This window comes from Entelurus aequoreus, linkage group LG03, assembly GCF_033978785.1.
Source record: "Entelurus aequoreus isolate RoL-2023_Sb linkage group LG03, RoL_Eaeq_v1.1, whole genome shotgun sequence".
Classification (NCBI taxonomy): Eukaryota; Metazoa; Chordata; class Actinopteri; order Syngnathiformes; family Syngnathidae; genus Entelurus; species Entelurus aequoreus.
The window spans coordinates 87,621,866-87,642,707 of NC_084733.1; the positions used below are offsets into that span (position 1 = coordinate 87,621,866).

The 20,842-nt window shown below is 28.9% G+C and overlaps 1 protein-coding gene across 1 annotated transcript in view; it reads left to right on the top strand.

Moving 5' to 3' along the window:
* The window catches only part of rfx4 (regulatory factor X, 4), a 110,592-nt gene that overhangs the window by 66,535 nt on the left and 23,215 nt on the right, over positions 1–20,842 (top strand). Inside the window, exons 14-15 of the mRNA XM_062040744.1 lie at positions 3,871–3,988; positions 13,886–14,002. Of these exons, the coding sequence (XP_061896728.1) occupies positions 3,871–3,988; positions 13,886–14,002 (235 nt within the window). The remainder of the gene's footprint in view (positions 1–3,870; positions 3,989–13,885; positions 14,003–20,842) is intronic.

Genomic DNA, 20,842 nt, shown 5'->3' on the forward strand with positions numbered 1-20,842 from the left:
GGAGATATTGCTCTTTTTTCCCCCCTTGAATTCAAGGAAATTCCTTATTTAAATTTCTATACAAAAAATAAGGTAATTTCTTATTTTTGTTTTTTATGAAACTAAGGGAAATTTGGAATTGAAACAAAAATTAAGGGAAATTCTTTCTTATTTCAGAAAATAAGGGAAATTAAAAAATTGACTTTTTATTCCAGAAAATAAGGGAAATTCCTCTATTTATTGTCATTTTATTCAGAAAATGAGGGACATTTTTGCTTTTTTATTTTTATTTTTTCTAGGAAGTAAGGGAAATTGCCTCTTTTTAAAAATGTGTTTTTAATGAAAGTTTGATGTTTGCAAACACCATTTAAAAATAACGGACATTTTACAGAAAATGAGCGAAACTCAGCCTTTTTTAATATATTTTTATTCCAGAAAATAGAAGAAATTGCTATTTTATTTTTATTTTTTCCCCAAAAATGAAGGGAAATGTTTAATTTTTTTCAGAAAATAAGACAAATTATAATTTTTTATGAAAATTCCACCTTTTAAATATATATTTATAGTTTTTTTTTCTTTCAGAAAATAGGAGATATTGCTCTTTTTTCCCCCCTTGAATTCAAGGAAATTCCTTATTTAAATTTCTATACAAAAAATAAGGTAATTTCTTATTTTTGTTTTTTATGAAACTAAGGGAAATTTGGAATTGAAACAAAAATTAAGGGAAATTCTTTCTTTTTTCAGAAAATAAGGGAAATTTAAAAAATGGACTTTTTATTCCAGAAAATAAGGGAAATTCCTCTATTTATTGTCATTTTATTCAGAAAATGAGGGACATTTTTGCTTTTTTATTTTTATTTTTTCTAGGAAGTAAGGGAAATTGCCTCTTTTTAAAAATGTTTTTCAATGAAAGTTTGATGTTTGCAAACAGCATTTAAAAATAACGGACATTTTACAGAAAATGAGCAAAATTCAGCCTTTTTTTATATATTTTTTTCCAGAAAATAGAAGAAATTGCTATTTTATTTTTTATTTTTTTCCCCAAAAATGAAGGGAAATATTAAATTTTTTTCAGAAAATAAGACAAATTATAATTTTTTATGAAAATTCCACCTTTTTCAAATATTTATAGTTTTTTTCTTTCTTTCAGAAAATAGGAGATATTGCTCTTTTTTCCCCCCTTGAATTCAAGGAAATTCCTTATTTAAATTTCTATACAAAAAATAAGGTAATTTCTTATTTTTGTTTTTTATGAAACTAAGGGAAATTTGGAATTGAAACAAAAATTAAGGGAAATTCTTTCTTTTTTCAGAAAATAAGGGAAATTTAAAAAATTGACTTTTTATTCCAGAAAATAAGGGAAATTCCTCTATTTATTGTCATTTTATTCAGAAAATAAGGGACATTTTTTTGCTTTTTTATTTTTATTTTTCCTAGGAAGTAAGGGAAATTGCCTTTTTTTTCAAATGTTTTTTTAATGAAAGTTTGATGTTTGCAAACAGTATTTAAAAATAACGGACATTTTACAGAAAATGAGCGAAATTCAGCCTTTTTTAATATATTTTTATTCCAGAAAATAGAAGAAATTGCTATTTTATTTTATTTTTTTTCCCCAAAACTGAAGGGAAATGTTTAATTTTTTTCAGAAAATGAGACAAATTATAATTTTTTATGAAAATTCCACCTTTTAAATATATATTTAGTTTTTTTTTTCTTTCAGAAAATAGGAGATATTGCTCTTTTTCACCCCCTTGAATTCAAGGAAATTCCTTATTTAAATTTCTATACAAAAAATAAGGTAATTTCTTATTTTTGTTTTTTCTGAAACTAAGGGAAATTTGGAATTGAAACAAAAATTAAGGGAAATTCTTTCTTTTTTCAGAAAATAAGGGAAATTAAAACAATTGACTTTTTATTCCAGAAAATAAGGGAAATTCCTCTATTTATTGTCATTTTATTCAGAAAATGAGGGACATTTTTGCTTTTTTATTTTTATTTTTTCTAGGATTAAGGGAAATTGCCTCTTTTTAAAAATGTTTTTTAATGAAAGTTTGATGTTTGCAAACAGCATTTAAAAATAACGGACATTTTACAGAAAATGAGCGAAATTCAGTCTTTTTTTATATATTTTTATTCCAGAAAATAGAAGAAATTGTTATTTTATTTTTTATTTTTTCCCCAAAAATGAAGGGAAATGTTTAATTTTTTTCAGAAAATAAGACAAATTATAATTTTTTATGAAAATTCCACCTTTTAAATATATATTTATAGTTTTTTTTTCTTTCAGAAAATAGGAGATATTGCTCTTTTCCCCCCCTTGAATTCAAGGAAATTCCTTATTTAAATTTCTATACAAAAAATAAGGTAATTTCTTATTTTTGTTTTTTCTGAAACTAAGGGAAATTTGGAATTGAAACAAAAATTAAGGGAAATTCTTTCTTTTTTCAGAAAATAAGGGAAATTTAAAAAAATTACTTTTTATTCCAGAAAATAAGGGAAATTCTTCTATTTATTGTCATTTTATTCAGAAAATGAGGGACATTTTTGCTTTTTTATTTTTATTTTTTCTAGGAATTAAGGGAAATTGCCTCTTTTTAAATATGTTTTTTAATGAAAGTTTGATGTTTGCAAACAGCATTTAAAAATAACGGCCTTTTTACAGAAAATGAGCGAAATTCAGCCTTTTTCTATTTATTTTTATTTCAGTAAATAGAAGAAATTGCTATTTTATTTTTTCCCCAAAAAATTAAGGGAAATGTTTAATTTTTTCAGAAAATAAGACAAATTATCATTTTTTATAAAAATTCCACCTTTTTAAAATATTTATAGTTTTTTTTTTTTTTTTTCAGAAAATAGGAGATATTGCTCTTTTTTCCCCCTTGAATTCAAGGAAATTCCTTATTTAAATTTCTATACAAAAAATAAGGTAATTTCTTATTTTTGTTTTTTCTGAAACTAAGGGAAATTTGGAATTCAAACAAAAATTAAGGGAAATTTTTTCTTTTTTTCAGAAAAAAAGGGGAAACTTTTTTTTTTTGGACTTTTTATTCCCAAAAATAAGGGAAATTCCTCTATTTATTGTCATTTTATTCAGAAAATGAGGGACATTTTTGCATTTTATTTTTATTTTTTCCAGGAAGTAAGGGAAATTGCCCCATTTTAAAAATTAGTGAAAGTTTGATGTTTTCAAACAGCATTTAAAAATAACGGACACATTACACAAAATGAGAGAAATTCTGCCTTTTTTTTTTAATTTTTATTTCAGGAAATAGAAGAAATTGCTCCCCCCGAAACAAAAAAATAAATAAATTAAGGGAAATTCTTTTAAAAAAAATTTTTTTTTTAAACAATTATTTTACTTTTTTTTCCAGAAAATAAGGGAAATTCCTCTATTTATTGTCATTGTATTCAGAAAATGAGGGACATCTTTGCTTTTTTATTTTTATATTTTTCCAGGAAGTAAGGGAAATTGCCCCTTTTAAAAAAAAAATTTTTTAATTTTTTTTTTTTTTTTTAATGAAATTAAGCAATTTGGGAAAGTGATTAAATGAAAAGGAGAGGAAACATACAAACTAGACTGTGGCAGGTGTGGACAGAACCTACACAAGTCAAGTGATGTTTGCCGTAAAAAGGCCAGCGACTTGGCCTTGGCTCTCCTCTCACTCGGGCAGCCATCCTCCCACTTAATGAGGCTACAAACTTCCCATTTGCGCCCCGTTATGGGCTTGTAAAATGCGGTCGCCCCGGCAACGCCCTGGACACAATGGCTCAATAGGAAGGCAAATGAAATAGTTGACTTGTTGACATGTTCTCTGCTCCCAGAGGGTGGAGCCCAAACACAGGCCGAAGGGTTAATGGCCTTTTCTCATGGAAATCCTCTCCTCCTCCCAGGTGTCGGGGAAGAGGCCCGGCTGCCTGAAGAAGGTGGCCCAACAGTTCCTGCTCATGTGGTCCTGCTTCGGGACCAGAGTCATCCGGGACATGACGCTCCACAGCGCCCCCAGCTTTGGTGAGCGCCCATCAACACGCACACGCAGGGAAGTTAGCCACCGGGCCCAATCGGCCGGGAGGTTTTTTTTCAGCGCGGTTGCCGTGGAGACCCGGCCACACAATGAGAGATACCCCGTCTCAACAATGGCCGGACAAAAGTGAGCGCTAATTAGGTTATCCGCCCCCTCGGAGCTGTTTGAAATTCAGTTTGTGTTGGCATGTGACCTTGTTGCAACACATGGAGGCAGCCGGAGAGAGGAGACTTTGTCTTTTCACGCTTAATACAAAATAGCACTTTTATATTAAATAAAGTAGCTATTCTTCACTCGTCCTTTTACAACTTTGCTAGAACAATATTCCCCTTAATCTTTTTTTCGTGCCGTACGACCTCGTGTTTGACCACTTTAAAAAATAAAACGTCCGGCTTTAAATATTGAGGCTTCACCACGTGGCATATTTATTTATTTCTACAAAACCTCAAAAGCAGTGAAGTTGTGTAAATGGTAAATAAAAAGAGAATAAAATGATTTGCAAATCCTTTTCAACTTATATTCAATTCAATAGACTGCAAAGACAAGATATTTCATGTTCACACTGGTAAACTTTTTTTTTTTTTGTCATTAACTTAAGATTTAATGCCAAAAAGTTTTATTTTTACCACTAAACTGAAAGTTTAATATTTGGAAACAGCATTTAAAAATAATGTACATTTTACAGAAAATGGCAGAAATTCTGCCTTTTTAATTTATTTTTATTTCAGAAAATAGAAGAAATTGCTATTTTATTTTATTTTTTTCCCCAAAAAAATTGAGGGAAATGTTTTGTTTTTTTTCAGAAAATTAGAGAAATTGTAATTTGTAATAAAAATTCCGCCTTTTTTATTTATTTATAGGTTTTTTTTCCAGAAAAGATATTGCTCTTTTTTCCCCCTTAAATTCAAGGAAATTCCTTATTTAAATTTTTATACAAAAAATAAGGTAATTTTGTTCATTTTTGTTTTTTCTGAAACTTTTTTATTTTTTCCCCCAAAATGAAGGGAAATGTTTTATTTTTTTTTCAGGAAAAAAAATGTTTCATGGCCTTTCCTTTTTAACAACACTCAGTAAAGGTTTGGGAACTGAGGAGACACATTTTTGAAGTGGAATTATTTCCCATTCTTGCTTGATGTACAGCTTAAGTTGTTCAACAGTCTCCCTTCTCATATTTTAGCCTTCACACATTTTCAACGGAAGACAGGTCTGGACTACAGGCAGGCCAGTCTAGTACCCGCACTCTTTTACTACGAAGCCACGCTGTTGTAATTTTTTATTTTTTCCCCAAAAATTAAGGGAAATGTTGAATTTTTTTCAGAAAATAAGAGAAATTAGAATTTTTTATGAAAATTCCACCTTTTTAATATATTTATAGCTTTTTTTTCTTTCAGAAAATAGGAGATATTGCTCTTTTTCCCCCCTTAAATTCAAGGAAATTCCTTATTTAAATTTCTATACAAAAATCAAGGTAATTTCTTATTTTTGTTTTTTCTGAAACTAAGGGAAATTTGGAATTAAAACAATAATTAAGGGAAATGATTTCTTTTTTTCAGAAAATAAGAGAATTTTTTTTTTTTTAAATTGACTTTTTATGAGACTTTTTCCAGAAAATCAGGGAAATTCCTCTATTTATGAAGTGGAATTATTTCCCATTCTTGCTTGATGTACAGCTTAAGTTGTTCAACAGTCTCCCTTCTGATATTTTAGCCTTCACACATTTTCAACGGGAGACAGGTCTGGACTACAGGCAGGCCAGTCTAGTACCCGCACTCTTTTACTACGAAGCCACGCCGTTGTAACACGTGGCTTGGCATCGTCTTGCTGAAATAAGCAGGGGCGTCCATGATAACGTTGCTCCAAAACCTGTATGTACCTTTCAGCATTAATGGTGCCTTCACAGATGTGTAAGTTACCCATGCCTTGGGCACTAATACACCCCCATACCATCACACATGCTGGCTTTTACACTTTGCGCCTAGAACAATCCGGATGGTTCTTTTCCTCTTTGACGTCCACAGTTTCCAAAAACAATTTGAAAGGTGGACTCGTCAGACCACAGAACACTTTTCCACTTTGCATCAGTCCATCTTAGACGAGCTCGGGCCCAGCGAAGCCGGCGACGTTTCTGGGTGTTGTTGATAAATGGCTTTGGCTTTGCATCGGAGAGGTTTAACTTGCACTTACAGATGTAGCGACCGACTGTAGTTACTGACAGTGGTTTTCTGAAGTGTTCCTGAACCCATGTGGTGATATCCTTTACACACTGATGTCGCTTTTTGATGCAGCGCCGCCTGAGGGATCCAAGGTCCGTAATATCATCGCTTTCGTGCAGTGATTTCTCCAGATTCTCTGAACCTTTTGATGATATTACAGGACTATGCAGCAGTGCAGTCAGCCCAAGTGTAGCTGAAGACCTGGCTATCAGCAGTGGACAAGTCGGGAAGTTCAAGGCTTGGATATACCAGCATGGTACACATGGCGCCACCACCAGGTGCATGTTGTGCTGCTGGAACTTACAGTCCTCTGGGAAGACGGGATGGAGTAGGCGCATGAGCGAAAGAAGGCCAAATACCTTGAGCTGGTGGAGGCATGCAGAGAGAGCGGCTGGAGGGCCGCCGTGAGCCTATAGAAGTGGCCTGCAGGGGCTTGCTAGGGCAATCTGTGCATGGAGCATTCAGACTTCTTGGACTCAGAGGGTTGCTGGAGAGAAAAACCACCAGGAATATCAGCGAGGCGGCTGAGAAAGCCTCAAGGTGGTTGTGGATCAAGAGGGGAGACGGATGGAGTAGTACGCCCAGGCACCCAGGCACGGGTGTATAGCAGGGGTGTCCAAACTTTATCCCCTGAGGGCCACACACGGAAAAATTTAAGCATACGGGGGCCATTTTGATATTTTCCATTTTCAAATCATAACAAAATATATAGATTTTTTTTTTTTTAACCTTTAGGGCTCCCGGGGACCAGTCAAGGGTCTCAGTCATTAACATACTTGCCAACCTTGAGACCTCCAATATCGGGAGGTGGGGGGGGGGGGGGCGTGGCTAAGGGCGTGGTTAAGAGGAGAGTATATTTACAGCTAGAATTCACCAAATCAAGTATTTCATATATATATATATATATTATATACATATATATATATATATATATATATATATATATATATATATATATATATATATATATATATATATATATATATATATATATATATATATATATTAGGGATGTCCGATAATGGCTTTTTGCCGATATCCGATATTCCGATATTGTCCAACTCTTTAATTACCGATACCGATATCAACCGATACCGATATCAACCGATATATGCAGTCGTGGCATTAACACATTATTATGCCTAATTTGGACAACCAGGTATGGTGAAGATAAGGTACTTTTTTTAAAAAATTGTAAAATAAGATAAATAAATTAAAAACATTTTCTTGAATAAAAAAGAAAGTACGACAATATAAAAACAGTTACATAGAAACTAGTAATGAATGAAAATGAGTAAAATTAACTGTTAAAGGTTAGTACTATTAGTGGAGCAGCAGCACGCACAATCATGTGTGCTTACGGACTGTATCCCTTGCAGACTGTATTGATATATATTGATATATAATGTAGGAACCAGAATATTGATAACATAAAGAAATGGGGGGAGGGAGGTTTTTTGGGTTGGTGCACTAATTGTAAGTGTATCTTGTGTTTTTTATGTTGATTTAATAAAAAAAAAAATTAAAAATGAAAAAAGACCGATACAGATAATAAAAAAAACGATACCGATAATTTCCGATATTACATTTTAACGCATTTATCGGCCGATAATATCGGCAGGCCGATATTATCGGACATCCCTAATATATATATATATTATATATATATATGTATGAAATACTTGACTTTCAGTGAATTCTAGCTATATATATATTTTTTTATATTTTATTATACATATAAATAAAAGACATACTTGAATTTCAGTGTTCTGCAGGCTATCCAGTAGGTGGCAGTAATGTCCTGTTTAAGAGTGTCACAACGTTGCTGTTTACGGCAGACAAACTGCTTTACGGTAGACTAAACGTGACTGCTGTTGTTGTGTGTTGTTACCGCGCTGGGACGACGTTAATGAAACGGCCTAACAATAAACCCACATAAGAAACCAAGAACTCTCTCTCCTTGTTGTGCACTCTACTCTCTAAAAGCCGTAGATGTTATGACGTCATTGGGCAGGCAAGCTGCTGGGAAAGCGGACGTGAGGACGGCTGTCCCCACTCAGGTCCGCGTTGAGCTGGAGGGGGGCGTGGCCTCCAGCTCCGGCTGAATACCGGGAGTTTGTCGGGAGAGGCGCTGAATACCGGGATTCTCCCGCTAAAAACGGGAGGGTTGGCAAGTATGGTCATTAAAGGCCTACTACCGACCACGCAGTCTGATAGTTTATATATCAATGATGAAATCTTAACATTGCAACACATGCCAATACGGCCGGGTTAACTTATAAAGTGCCATTTTAAATTTCCCGCTAAACGTCCGGTTGAAAACGCCTTTGGATGATGACGTATGCACGTGACGTAGCCAGTGAAACAGGAGTATTGGTACCCCATTGAATACAATACAAAAAGGTCTGTTTTCATTTCATAATTCCACAGTATTCTGGACATCTGTGTTGGTGAATCTTTTGCAATTTGTTTAATGAACAATGGAGGCTGCAAAGAAGAAAGTTGTACGTGGGATCGGTGTATTAGCGGCTGGCTGCAGCAACACAACAAGAGGACTTACTTGGATAGCAGACGCTATCCAAAAAAAAACAGGTTTTATGCCTTTTCTGTCGAAGACAACTTTGGTTTTTTTATAGTAAAACTGAAATATGCAGTATTTAGTAGAGATGTCCGATAATATCGGTCTGCCGATATTATCGGCCGATAAATGCTTTAAAATGTAATATCGGAAATTATCGGTATCGTTTTTTTTATTATCCGTATCGGTTTTTTTTTGTGTTTTTTTTTTTTTTTTTTTTTATTAAATCCACATAAAAAACACAAGATACACTTACAATTAGTGCACCAACCCAAAAAACCTCCCTCCCCCATTTACACTCATTCACACAAAAGGGTTGTTTCTTTCTGTTATTAATATTCTGGTTCCTACATTATATATCAATACAGTCTGCAAGGGATACAGTCCGTAAGCACACATGATTGTGCGTGCTGCTGCTCCACTAACCTTTAACAGTTAATTTTACAAATTTTCATTAATTACTAGTTTCTATGTAACTGTTTTTATATTGTTGTACTTTATTTTTTATTCAAGAAAATGTTTTTAATTTATTTATCTTATTTTATTTGATTCATTTTTTTAAAAAGTACTTTATCTTCACCATACCTGGTTGTCAAAATTAGGCATAATAATGTGTTAATTCCACGACTGTATATATCGGTTGATATCGGTATCGGTTGATATCGGTATCGGTAATTAAAGAGTTGGACAATATCGGCATATCGGTTATCGGCAAAAAGCCATTATCGGACATCCCTAGTATTTAGTAATTAGAGCCCTAAAAGATCATTAATGCAGGACACCATAGATTTGAATTCTTTAATATTTTCGAGTAATCACAGTGAAAAATTAAATAAAATCCCACTAAATATATTTGGGATCCAAAAGGTCTCCCACTCATAAAGTGATACATTTTTATTAGTTGTTTTTTTTACTTTTCACACTTAAATTACGAGATCGACTTCAGATATATCTGTCCATTTTACGTGAGAACTATTTTGTTTGTTTTATGCTCTTTTGTCAAATAAAACTTTGATGTTTTTCTATGGCAACCACACAATATATGCAATATTTTTTCCACATAAAACATTTTAAAGTGACATTTTTTTAAGTAATAATTCATTGTCACATAGATTTTTTTTGTCTTTTTTTTTTTCGAGCAATGGCAAAAAAAAATAAAAATAAACAGACAAAAGGAAAAAAAATGGCAGTTTTATGTCAACATTGCGACGTTTTCTTGTTAGATTTCACCTCATTCCACTTTTTAAAAAATGTTTATTTTTTATTTTTGCAATACTATCAATTTTGCAATTTTTGCAGAATGTGTGGGGGGCCGGTAAACGATTAGCTGCAGGGCCGCACTTTGGACACCTCTGGTGTATCGAGATCAAAGACCCGAAACACCCAATGAACCTCGGTTGTTTACTGAAGTTGTGTCCAAGCTGCACCGCAGGGTGTTTCTCAAATCCAGACCGGAGATGGTGAAATCCCTAAATTCCTTGCAATAGCTGGTTGAGAAATGTCGTTCTTAAACAATTTGCTCAGGCATTTGTTGACAAAGTGGTGACCCTCGCCCTGTCCTTGTTTGTGAATGACTGAGCATTTCATGGAAGCTACTTTTATACCCAATCATGGCACCCACCTGTTCCCAATTAGCCCGTTCACCTGTGGGATGTTCCAAATAAGTGTTTTGATGAGCATTCCTCAACTTTCTCAGTCTTTTTGCCACTTGTGCCAGCTTTTTTTGAAACATGTTGCAGCCATTAAATTCCAAATTAGATAATAATTGCAAAAAATAACAAAGTTTTCCAGTGTGAACGTTAAATATCTTGTCTTTGCAGTCTATTCAATTGAATATAAGTTGAAAATGATTTGCAAATCATTGTATTCTGTTTTTATTTACCATTTACACAACGTGACAACTTCACTGCTTTTGGGGTTTGTACTTTCATGTCGTCGTTATTCGTTTGTCAATTAATTTCGTCATTGTTTTCATCAAATGTGCATTTGTTTTGACTCGTTATCGTCCTATTTTAGTCAGGGGAAAATAGGTCGTTGACGATAACTAAGACGGAGCATTTTTCGCCTACAAAATGAACACAGCATGCAGCTCAAAGTCTAAAAGAATGTATACTAAAAAAAAGTTTTTAATCTACCGTAGTTTGAATATTTTTAATGAGACAAAGCGGTCTTCTTAATCAATCGATTAGCCCAGTGGTCCCCAACCACCGGGCCGCGGCCCGGTACACAAGAAATTAAAAAACAAAATTTTTTATTATTTATTTTTTATTTTTTATTCTTTTAATTAAATCAACATAAAAACACAATATATACAGGGGCCGCGGCCGCACAAGAAATTAAAAAACTTTTTTATTTTTATTTTAGTTTTATTTATTTATTTTTTTTAATTTCTTTTAATTAAATCAACATAAAAAACACAATGTATACACGGGCCGCGGCCGCACAAGAAATTAAAAAACTAAATATTTTTATTTTCTTTTTATATATATTTTTTTATTTCTTTTAATTAAATCAACATAAAAAACACAATATATACACGGGCCGCGGCCGCACAAGAAATTAAAAAACAAAATTTTATTTTTTTAAATTTCTTTTAATTAAATCAACATAAAAAACACAATATATACACGGGCCGCGGCCGCACAAGAAATTAAAAAACAATTTTTTATTTTTTTTTAATTTCTTTTAATTAAATCAACATAAAAAACACAATATATACACGGGCCGCGGCCGCACAAGAAATTAAAAAACAAAATAATTTTTTTCTTTTTTTTTTTCTTTCTTTTAATTAAATCAACATAAAAAACACAATATATACACGGGCCGCGGCCGCACAAGAAATTAAAAGACAAAATGTTTTTATTTTTTTATTTTTTTTATTCTTTTAATTAAATCAACATAAAAAACACAATATATACACGGGCCGCGGCCGCACAACAAATTAAAAAACAAAATAATGTTTTCTTTTTTTTTTTTTCTCTTTTAATTAAATCAACATAAAAAACACAATATATACAGGGGCCGCGGCCGCACAAGAAATTAAAAAACTTTTTTTTTTTTTTTTAAATTTCTTTTAATTAAATCAACATAAAAAACACAATGTATACACGGGCCGCGGCCGCACAAGAAATTAAAAAACTAAATATTTTTATTTTCTTTTTATATATATTTTTTTATTTCTTTTAATTAAATCAACATAAAAAACACAATATATACACGGGCCGCGGCCGCACAAGAAATTAAAAAACAAAATTTTTTTTTTTTAAATTTCTTTTAATTAAATCAACATAAAAAACACAATATATACACGGGCCGCGGCCGCACAAGAAATTAAAAAACAATTTTTTTTTTTTTTTTAATTTCTTTTAATTAAATCAACATAAAAAACACAATATATACACGGGCCGCGGCCGCACAAGAAATTAAAAAACAAAATGTTTTTATTTTTTTATTCTTTTTATTCTTTTAATTAAATCAACATAAAAAACACAATATATACACGGGCCGCGGCCGCACAAGAAATTAAAAAACAAAATATTTTTTTTTAAATTCTTTTAATTAAATCAACATAAAAAACACAATATATACACGGGCCGCGCCCGCACAAGAAATTAAAAAACTTTTTTTTATTTTTTTATTTTAAATTCTTTTAATTAAATCAACATAAAAAACACCATATATACACGGGCCGCGGCCGCACAAGAAATTAAAAAACAAAATTTATTTATTTATTTATTTATTTATTTTTTTATTCTTTTAATTAAATCAACATAAAAAACACAACATATACACGGGCCGCGGCCGCACAAGAAATTAAAAAACAAAATGTATTTATTATATTTATTTATTTTTTAAATTCTTTTAATTAAATCAACATAAAAAACACAATATATACACGGGCCGCGGCCGCACAAGAAATTAAAAAACAAAATAATTTTTTTATTTTTAAAAAATAATTTTTTATTTCTTTTAATTAAATCAACATAAAAAACACAATATATACACGGGCCGCGGCCGCACAAGAAATTAAAAAACAAAATAATTTTTTTATTTAAAAATTTTTTTTTTTATTTCTTTTAATTAAATCAACATAAAAAACACAATATATACACGGGCCGCGGCCGCACAAGAAATTAAAAAACATTTTTATTTTATTTATTTTTTTGTAATTTTTTAAAAAAAAATTAAATCAACATAAAAAACACAATATATACACGGGCCGCGGCCGCACAAGAAATTAAAAAACAAATTTATTTTTATTTTTATTTATTTTGTATTTTTTATTCTTTTAATTAAATCTGGAGAAATCACTACAGGTAAGCCATGATATTACAGACCTTGGATCCCTCAGGCGGTACTGCATCAAAAAGCGACATCGGTGTGTAAAGGATATCACCACATGGGCTCAGGAGCACTTCAGAAAACCACTGTCAGTAACTACAGTTTGTCGCTACATCTGTAAGTGCAAGTTAAAACTCTACTGTGCCAAGCCAAAGCCGTTTATCAACAACACCCGGAAACGCCGCCGGCTTCGCTGGGCCCGAGCTCGTCTACGATGGACTGACGCAAAGTGGAAAAGTGTTCCGTGGTCTGACGAGTCCACATTTCAAATTGTTTTTGGAAACTGTGGAGCTTTTGTAGAAGGTCTTCCATGAAGGATAGTAAGTCACATTGCATCATAGTCTGTAGACAATGGAGCATTGCAGATATCCAGATGTTTCTAGAAAGTGAAAGCAGGTGTGCAGGTGGAAGGGGGCGTGGCCCTGATAATGGAGGCGCCGTTAACACGAATAGAAAAACTTGTTTGAATATGAAAAAGCCAGCTGGCTTTATGTGCACAAACAGCTAATTAACAAAAGACTTCTCCCCCCTGAACCTCTTTTCCATTTTATGACGGCTGAATGGCGGCGAGTGTTTGTCATGCGGCCACAATGACACCCTCAATTCTGTTCGACCCCTCCGCCCGGAGGTCAGCAGACCTATTTCTGGCTGTGGAAAATTCAGGAGGGCATTCCAGTTTGTGTGGGGAGGATGTGATGTCATCACCATGGCGATGATGATGGTAATAACAACGTGGGCTTGTTGTGCCGCAGGCTCCTTCCACCTGATCCATCTCATGTTTGATGACTACGTGCTCTACCTGCTGGAGTCGCTCCACTGCCAGGAGAGGGCCAACGAGCTGATGAGGGCCATGAAGGGCGAGAGCAGCGGTTCGTACGTGACAGCCTATCATAGCAAGCACTTTTTCCTACTAGTAACCTTAAAAAAACACAACGTTCATTGTATAATATGACCAGCTTTTTTTGTATTTTCACCAAAAATATGACTTGAATCTTTATTATTAATATTATAGACACATTAATATGTTACATATGTTATCTAAAAAATAAAATATGACTTTAATGTTGTGATAACCCAATTCTGTTTATTTAATTTTTTTCTAAAAAAAACAACAAAAAAACCCCATAATATCCAAAGTTTTTATTTATCTTTTTAATTTAATCTTTTTTCTCCCAAAAATTAAACTTTTTTTGTATAATTTTACAACTTTAAAGTTTTTGTACAAGAAAATCCCACAATATCACAACTTTTTATATATCTTTTTAATTTAAGCTTTTTTCTCCCAAAAATTTAATTAAAAAAACAATCTACAGAAAGTTATGGCATTAATCCTGTAATATTTCTCATGAGTTTTAAACTTTTTTCTTGAAAAATTGTAACTTTAATCACACATTCCAACTTTTTTGTTGCAATTAATCACCTTTTCAAATGGAAAAAATGGAAATGTATTCTAATAATACATATTTTTTTCCACAATATTGCTTTTCTTTTAGAGAAAAATAATACCAGAATCTCATATTGCATTTTTTTGTAACATTTTTTTTCTAAAAAAAAAAAAAAAAAAGAGAAAAAAAAGAGGTCTTTATTCTCCTAATATTGCATCTTTTTTTCCACTGTTTTTTTAAATTTAACAAGTTAAAAAAAGTTGTCATAATACTGCAACTTTTTTTGGATAATTTTACAACTTTAAAAAAACGACTCTAGTATTTGTGTATTTTAGTAGTATTTATTTATAATATTCTAAGTATTTTTTGTAATTTCACCAAAAATATGACTTGAATTTTGATTATTAATATTATAGATACATTAATATGTTACATATTTTATCTCAAAATAAAATATGACTTTAATGTTGTGATAACCCAATTCTGTTTATTTATTTTTTTTCTAAAAAAAATTTTTTTTTAAAAACCTATAATATCCAAACTTTTTATTTATCTTTTTAATTTTAGTTTTTCTCCCAAAAATGTAATAATAAAAAATCTACCGAATATTTGTAATATTTGTCATGATTTTACAACTTTTTTTCTTGAAAAATTCTAACTTTAATCACACATTCCAACTTTTTTGTTGCAATGAATCACCTTTTTGAATGGAAATAATAGTTTTATTCTAATAATACATCTTTTTTTCTGCAATATTGTTTTTTTAGAGAAAAAAATACCTGAATCTCATGTTAGATTTTTTTGTAATATATTTTTTCTATTAGAAAAAAAAGGTCTTTATTCTCATAATATTGCATCTTTTTTCCCACTGTTTTTTTTATTTAACAAGTTAAAAAAAGTTGTCTTAATACTGCAACTTTTTTTGTATGATTTTACAATTTCACAACTTTAAAAAATGACTGCAGTATTTGTGTATTTTAGTAGTATTTATTTATAATATTCTAATGATTTCTTCACAATTTTTTTGTTTTTGTATTTTAGTAGTATTTATTTCTTTTTTCACAGTTTTTTATTTATTTTCCTCTTATAAAAATCATATAAAAATATGATTTATTCTCTTAATATTCCGACTGTATTTCTTCTCTCATAACTTTGTGACTTTTTTTAATCTCACATTCCAACTTTTTTTTTGCAATTAGTCACCTTTTTAAATGGAAAAAATAGAATTTTATTCTTATAATACGTCTTTTTTTCCATAATATTGCTTTTTTCCACTGTTTTTTTTTAAATTTAACAAGTTAAAAAAAGTTATCATAATACTGCAACTTTTTTTTGGATCATTTTACAACTTTAAAAAACGACTGTAGTATTTGTGTATTTTAGTAATATTTATTTATAATATTCTAAGTATTTTTTGTCATTTCACCAAAAATATGACTTGAATCTTTATTATTAATATTATAGACACATTAATATGTTACATATTTTATCTAAAAAATAAAATATGACTTTAATGTTGTGATAACCCAATTCTGTTTATTTAATTTTTTTCTAAAAAAAACAACAACAAAAAACATAATATCCAAAGTTTTTATTTATCTTTTTAATTTAATCTTTTTTCTCCCAAAAATTTAACTTTTTTTGTATAATTTTACAACTTTAAAGTTTTTGTACAAGAAAATCCCACAATATCACAACTTTTTATCTATCTTTTTAATTCAAGCTTTTTTCTCCCAAAAATGTAATTAAAAAAACAATCTACAGAAAGTTATGGCATTAATCCTGTAATATTTCTCATGAGTTTTAAACTTTTTTCTTGAAAAATTCTAACTTTAATCACACATTCCAACTTTTTTGTTGCAATTAATCACCTTTTCAAATGGAAAAAATTGAAATATTTTTTTCCACAATATTGCTTTTCTTTTAGAGAAAAATAATACCTGAATCTCATATTACATTTTTTTGTAACATCTTTTTTCTAAAAAAAAAAAAAAAGAGGTCTTTATTCTCGTAATATTGTTTTTTTTAATTTAACAAGTTAAAAAAAGTTGTCATAATACTGCAACTTTTTTTGGATAATTTTACAACTTTAAAAAAACGACTCTAGTATTTGTGTATTTTAGTAGTATTTATTTATAATATTCTAAGTATTTTTTGTAATTTCACCAAAAATATGACTTGAATCTTGATTATCAATATTATAGATACATTAATATGTTACATATTTTATCTCAAAATAAAATATGACTTTAATGTTGTTGTGATAACCCAATTCTATTTATTTATTTTCTAAAAAATAAAAAAAAATCCAAACTTTTTATTTATCTTTTTAATTTTAGTTTTTCTCCCAAAAATGTAATAATTAAAAATCGACAGAATATTTGTAGTATTTCTCATGGTTTTACAACTTTTTTTCTTGAAAAATTCTAACTTTAATCACACATTCCAACTTTTTTGTTGCAATGAATCACCTTTTTGAATGGAAATAATAGTTTTATTCTAATAATACATCTTTTTTTCTACAATATTGTTTTTTTAGAGAAAAAAATACCTGAATCTCATGTTAGATTTTTTTGTAATATATTTTTTCTATTAGAAAAAAAGGTCTTTATTCTCATAATATTGCATCTTTTTTCCCACTGTTTTTTTTATTTAACAAGTAAAAAAAAAAGTTGTCTTAATACTGCAACTTTTTTTGTATGATTTTACAATTTTACAACTTTAAAAAATGACTGCAGTATTTGTGTATTTTAGTAGTATTTATTTATAATATTCTAATGATTTCTTCACAATTTTTTTGTTTTTGTATTTTAGTAGTATTTATTTCTTTTTTCACAGTTTTTTTATTTATTTTCCTCTTATAAAAATCATATAAAAATATGATTTATTCTCTTAATATTCCGACTGTATTTCTTCTCTCATAACTTTGTGACTTTTTTTAATCTCACATTCCAACTTTTTTTTGCAATTAGTCTCCTTTTTAAATGGAAAAAATAGAATTTTATTCTTATAATACGTCTTTTTTTCCATAATATTGCTTTTTTCATAATATTACTTTTTTCCACAGTTTTTTAAAATTTAACAAGTTAAAAAAAGTTATCATAATACTGCAACTTTTTTTGGATCATTTTACAACTTTAAAAAACGACTGTAGTATTTGTGTATTTTAGTAATATTTATTTATAATATTCTAAGTATTTTTTGTCATTTCACCAAAAATATGACTTGAATCTTTATTATTAATATTATAGACACATTAATATGTTACATATTTTATCTAAAAAATAAAATATGACTTTAATGTTGTGATAACCCAATTCTGTTTATTTAATTTTTTTCTAAAAAAAAAAAAAACAACGACAAAAAACATAATATCCAAAGTTTTTATTTATCTTTTTAATTTAATCTTTTTTCTCCCAAAAATGTAACTTTTTTTGTATAATTTTACAACTTTAAAGTTTTTGTACAAGAAAATCCCACAATATCACAACTTTTTATCTATCTTTTTAATTTAAGCTTTTTTCTCCCAAAAATGTAATTAAAAAAACAATCTACAGAAAGTTATGGCATTAATCCTGTAATATTTCTCATGAGTTTTAAACTTTTTTCTTGAAAAATTCTAACTTTAATCACACATTCCAACTTTTTTGTTGCAATTAATCACCTTTTCAAATGGAAAAAATGGAAATGTATTCTAATAATACATGTTTTTTTTCCACAATATTGCTTTTCTTTTAGAGAAAAATAATACCTGAATCTCATATTACATTTTTTTGTAACATCTTTTTTCTAAAAAAAAAAAAAAAAAAGAGGTCTTTATTCTCGTAATATTGCATCTTTATTTTCCACTGTTTTTTTTAATTTAACAAGTTAAAAAAAGTTGTCATAATACTGCAACTTTTTTTGGATAATTTTACAACTTTAAAAAAAACAACTCTAGTATTTGTGTATTTTAGTAGTATTTATTTATAATATTCTAAGTATTTTTTGGAATTTCACCAAAAATATGACTTGAATCTTGATTATTAATATTATAGATACATTAATATATTACATATTTTATCTCAAAATAAAATATGACTTTAATGTTGTGATAACCCAATTCTGTTTATTTATTTTTTTTCTAAAAAAAAAAAATTAAGAAAAACCCCATAATATCCAAACTTTTTATTTATCTTTTTAATTTTAGTTTTTCTCCCAAAAATGTAATAATAAAAAATCTACAGAATATTTGTAATATTTCTCATGATTTTACAACTTTTTTTCTTGAAAAATTCTAACTTTAATCACACATTCCAACTTTTTTGTTGCAATGAATCACCTTTTTGAATGGAAATAATAGTTTTATTCTAATAATACATCTTTTTTTCTACAATATTGTTTTTTTTTTTTAGAGAAAAAGATACCTGAATCTCATGTTAGATTTTTTTGTAATATATTTTTTCTATTAGAAAAAAAAGGTCTTTATTCTCATAATATTGCATCTTTTTTTTCCACCGTTTTTTCAATTTAACAAGTTAAAAAAAGTTGTCATAATACGACAACTATTTTTGTATAATTTTACAACTTTAAAAAATGACTGCAGTATTTGTGTATTTTAGTAGTATTTATTTATAATATTCTAATGATTTCTTCACAATTTTTTTGTTTTTGTATTTTAGTAGTATTTATTTCTTTTTTCACAGTTTTTTATTTATTTTCCTCTTATAAAAATCATATAAAAATATGATCTATTCTCTTAATATTCCGACTGCATTTCTTCTCTCATAACTTTGTGACTTTTTTTAATCTCACATTCCAACTTTTTTTTTGCAATTAGTCACATTTAAATGGAAAAAATAGAATTGTATTCTTATAATACATCTTTTTTTCCATAATATTGCTTTTTTCGTAATATTTTTTCTATTAGAAAAAAAAGGTCTTTATTCTCATAATATTGCATCTTTTTTCCACTGTTTTTTAAAATTTAACAAGTTCAAAAAAGTTGTCATAATACTGCAACTTTTTTTGGATAATTTTACAACTTTAAAAAACTACTGTAGTATTTGTGTATTTTAGTAATATTTATTTATAATATTCTAAGTATTTTTTGTAATTTCACCAAAAACGTAGTATGTGATTCAGGTTGTTTTTTTTCTAAAAAAAACAATATTGTGGAAAAAAATATGTATTAATAGAATACAACTTTTTTTCCATTTAAAAAGGTGAATAATTGCAACAAAAAAGTTGGAATGTGAGATTAAAAAAAGTCAAAGTTATGACTTTCTGTAGATTTTTTATTATTACATTTTTGGGAGAAAAAAGATTAAATTAAACAGGTAAATAAAAAGTTTGGATATTATGTTTTTATTTTTTAGAAAAAAATAAAATATCAAACAGAATTGGGTTATCACATCATTAAAGCCATATTTTATTTTTAGATAAAATATGTAACATATTACAAAACGTACTTGCAGTACAGTACAGTACCCAAGTAGTACTAGTTGTAGTAGTACTAGTAGTACTCGAGGTAGTAGCAGCTGTGAGTGTGCAACATTTTTTGTATAATTCTGCTACTTTTAAGTTTTTCTAAAGAAAAATCCCATAATATCCCAACTTTTTATTTGTTTTTAATGTAAAAATTTTAATATTTCTCATGAATTTACAACTTTTTCTTGAAAAATTTTAACTTTAATCTCACATTCCAACTTTTTTGTTGCAATTAACCACCTTTTTAAATGGAAAAAAAATAGAATTTCATTCTAATAATACATCTTTTTTTCCACAATATTGCTTTTTAGAGAAAAAAATACCTAAATCTCATATTAAGTTTTATTTGTAATCCAACATCTTTTTTTCCCCCAAAAAAGATGTCTTTATTTTCGTAATAATGCATCTTTTTTTTCCAATGTTTTTTTTCCCTTTAACAAGTTAAAAAATAGATGTCATAATAGTGCAAGTTTTTTTGTATAATTTTACAACTTTAAAAAAACGACTATACTATTTGTGGATTTTAGTAGTATTTATTAATAATATTCAAATTACTTCTTCAGTTTTTTTTTAAATTTATTTTCCTCTTATAAAATCCTATAAAAAATATGATTTATTCCCTTAACGTTCGGACTGTTTGTATTACTTCTCTCATAACTTTGTGACTTGTTTCTCACAGAAACAGCAACTTTTTTGTTGCAATTAGTCACCTTTTTAAATGGAAAATATAGAATTTTATTCTAATAATACATATTTTTTCCACAATATTGCTTTTTTTTTAGAAAACAAAATACCTGAATCTTATATTATTATTTATTTATTATTATTATTTATTATTATTTATTTATTATTATT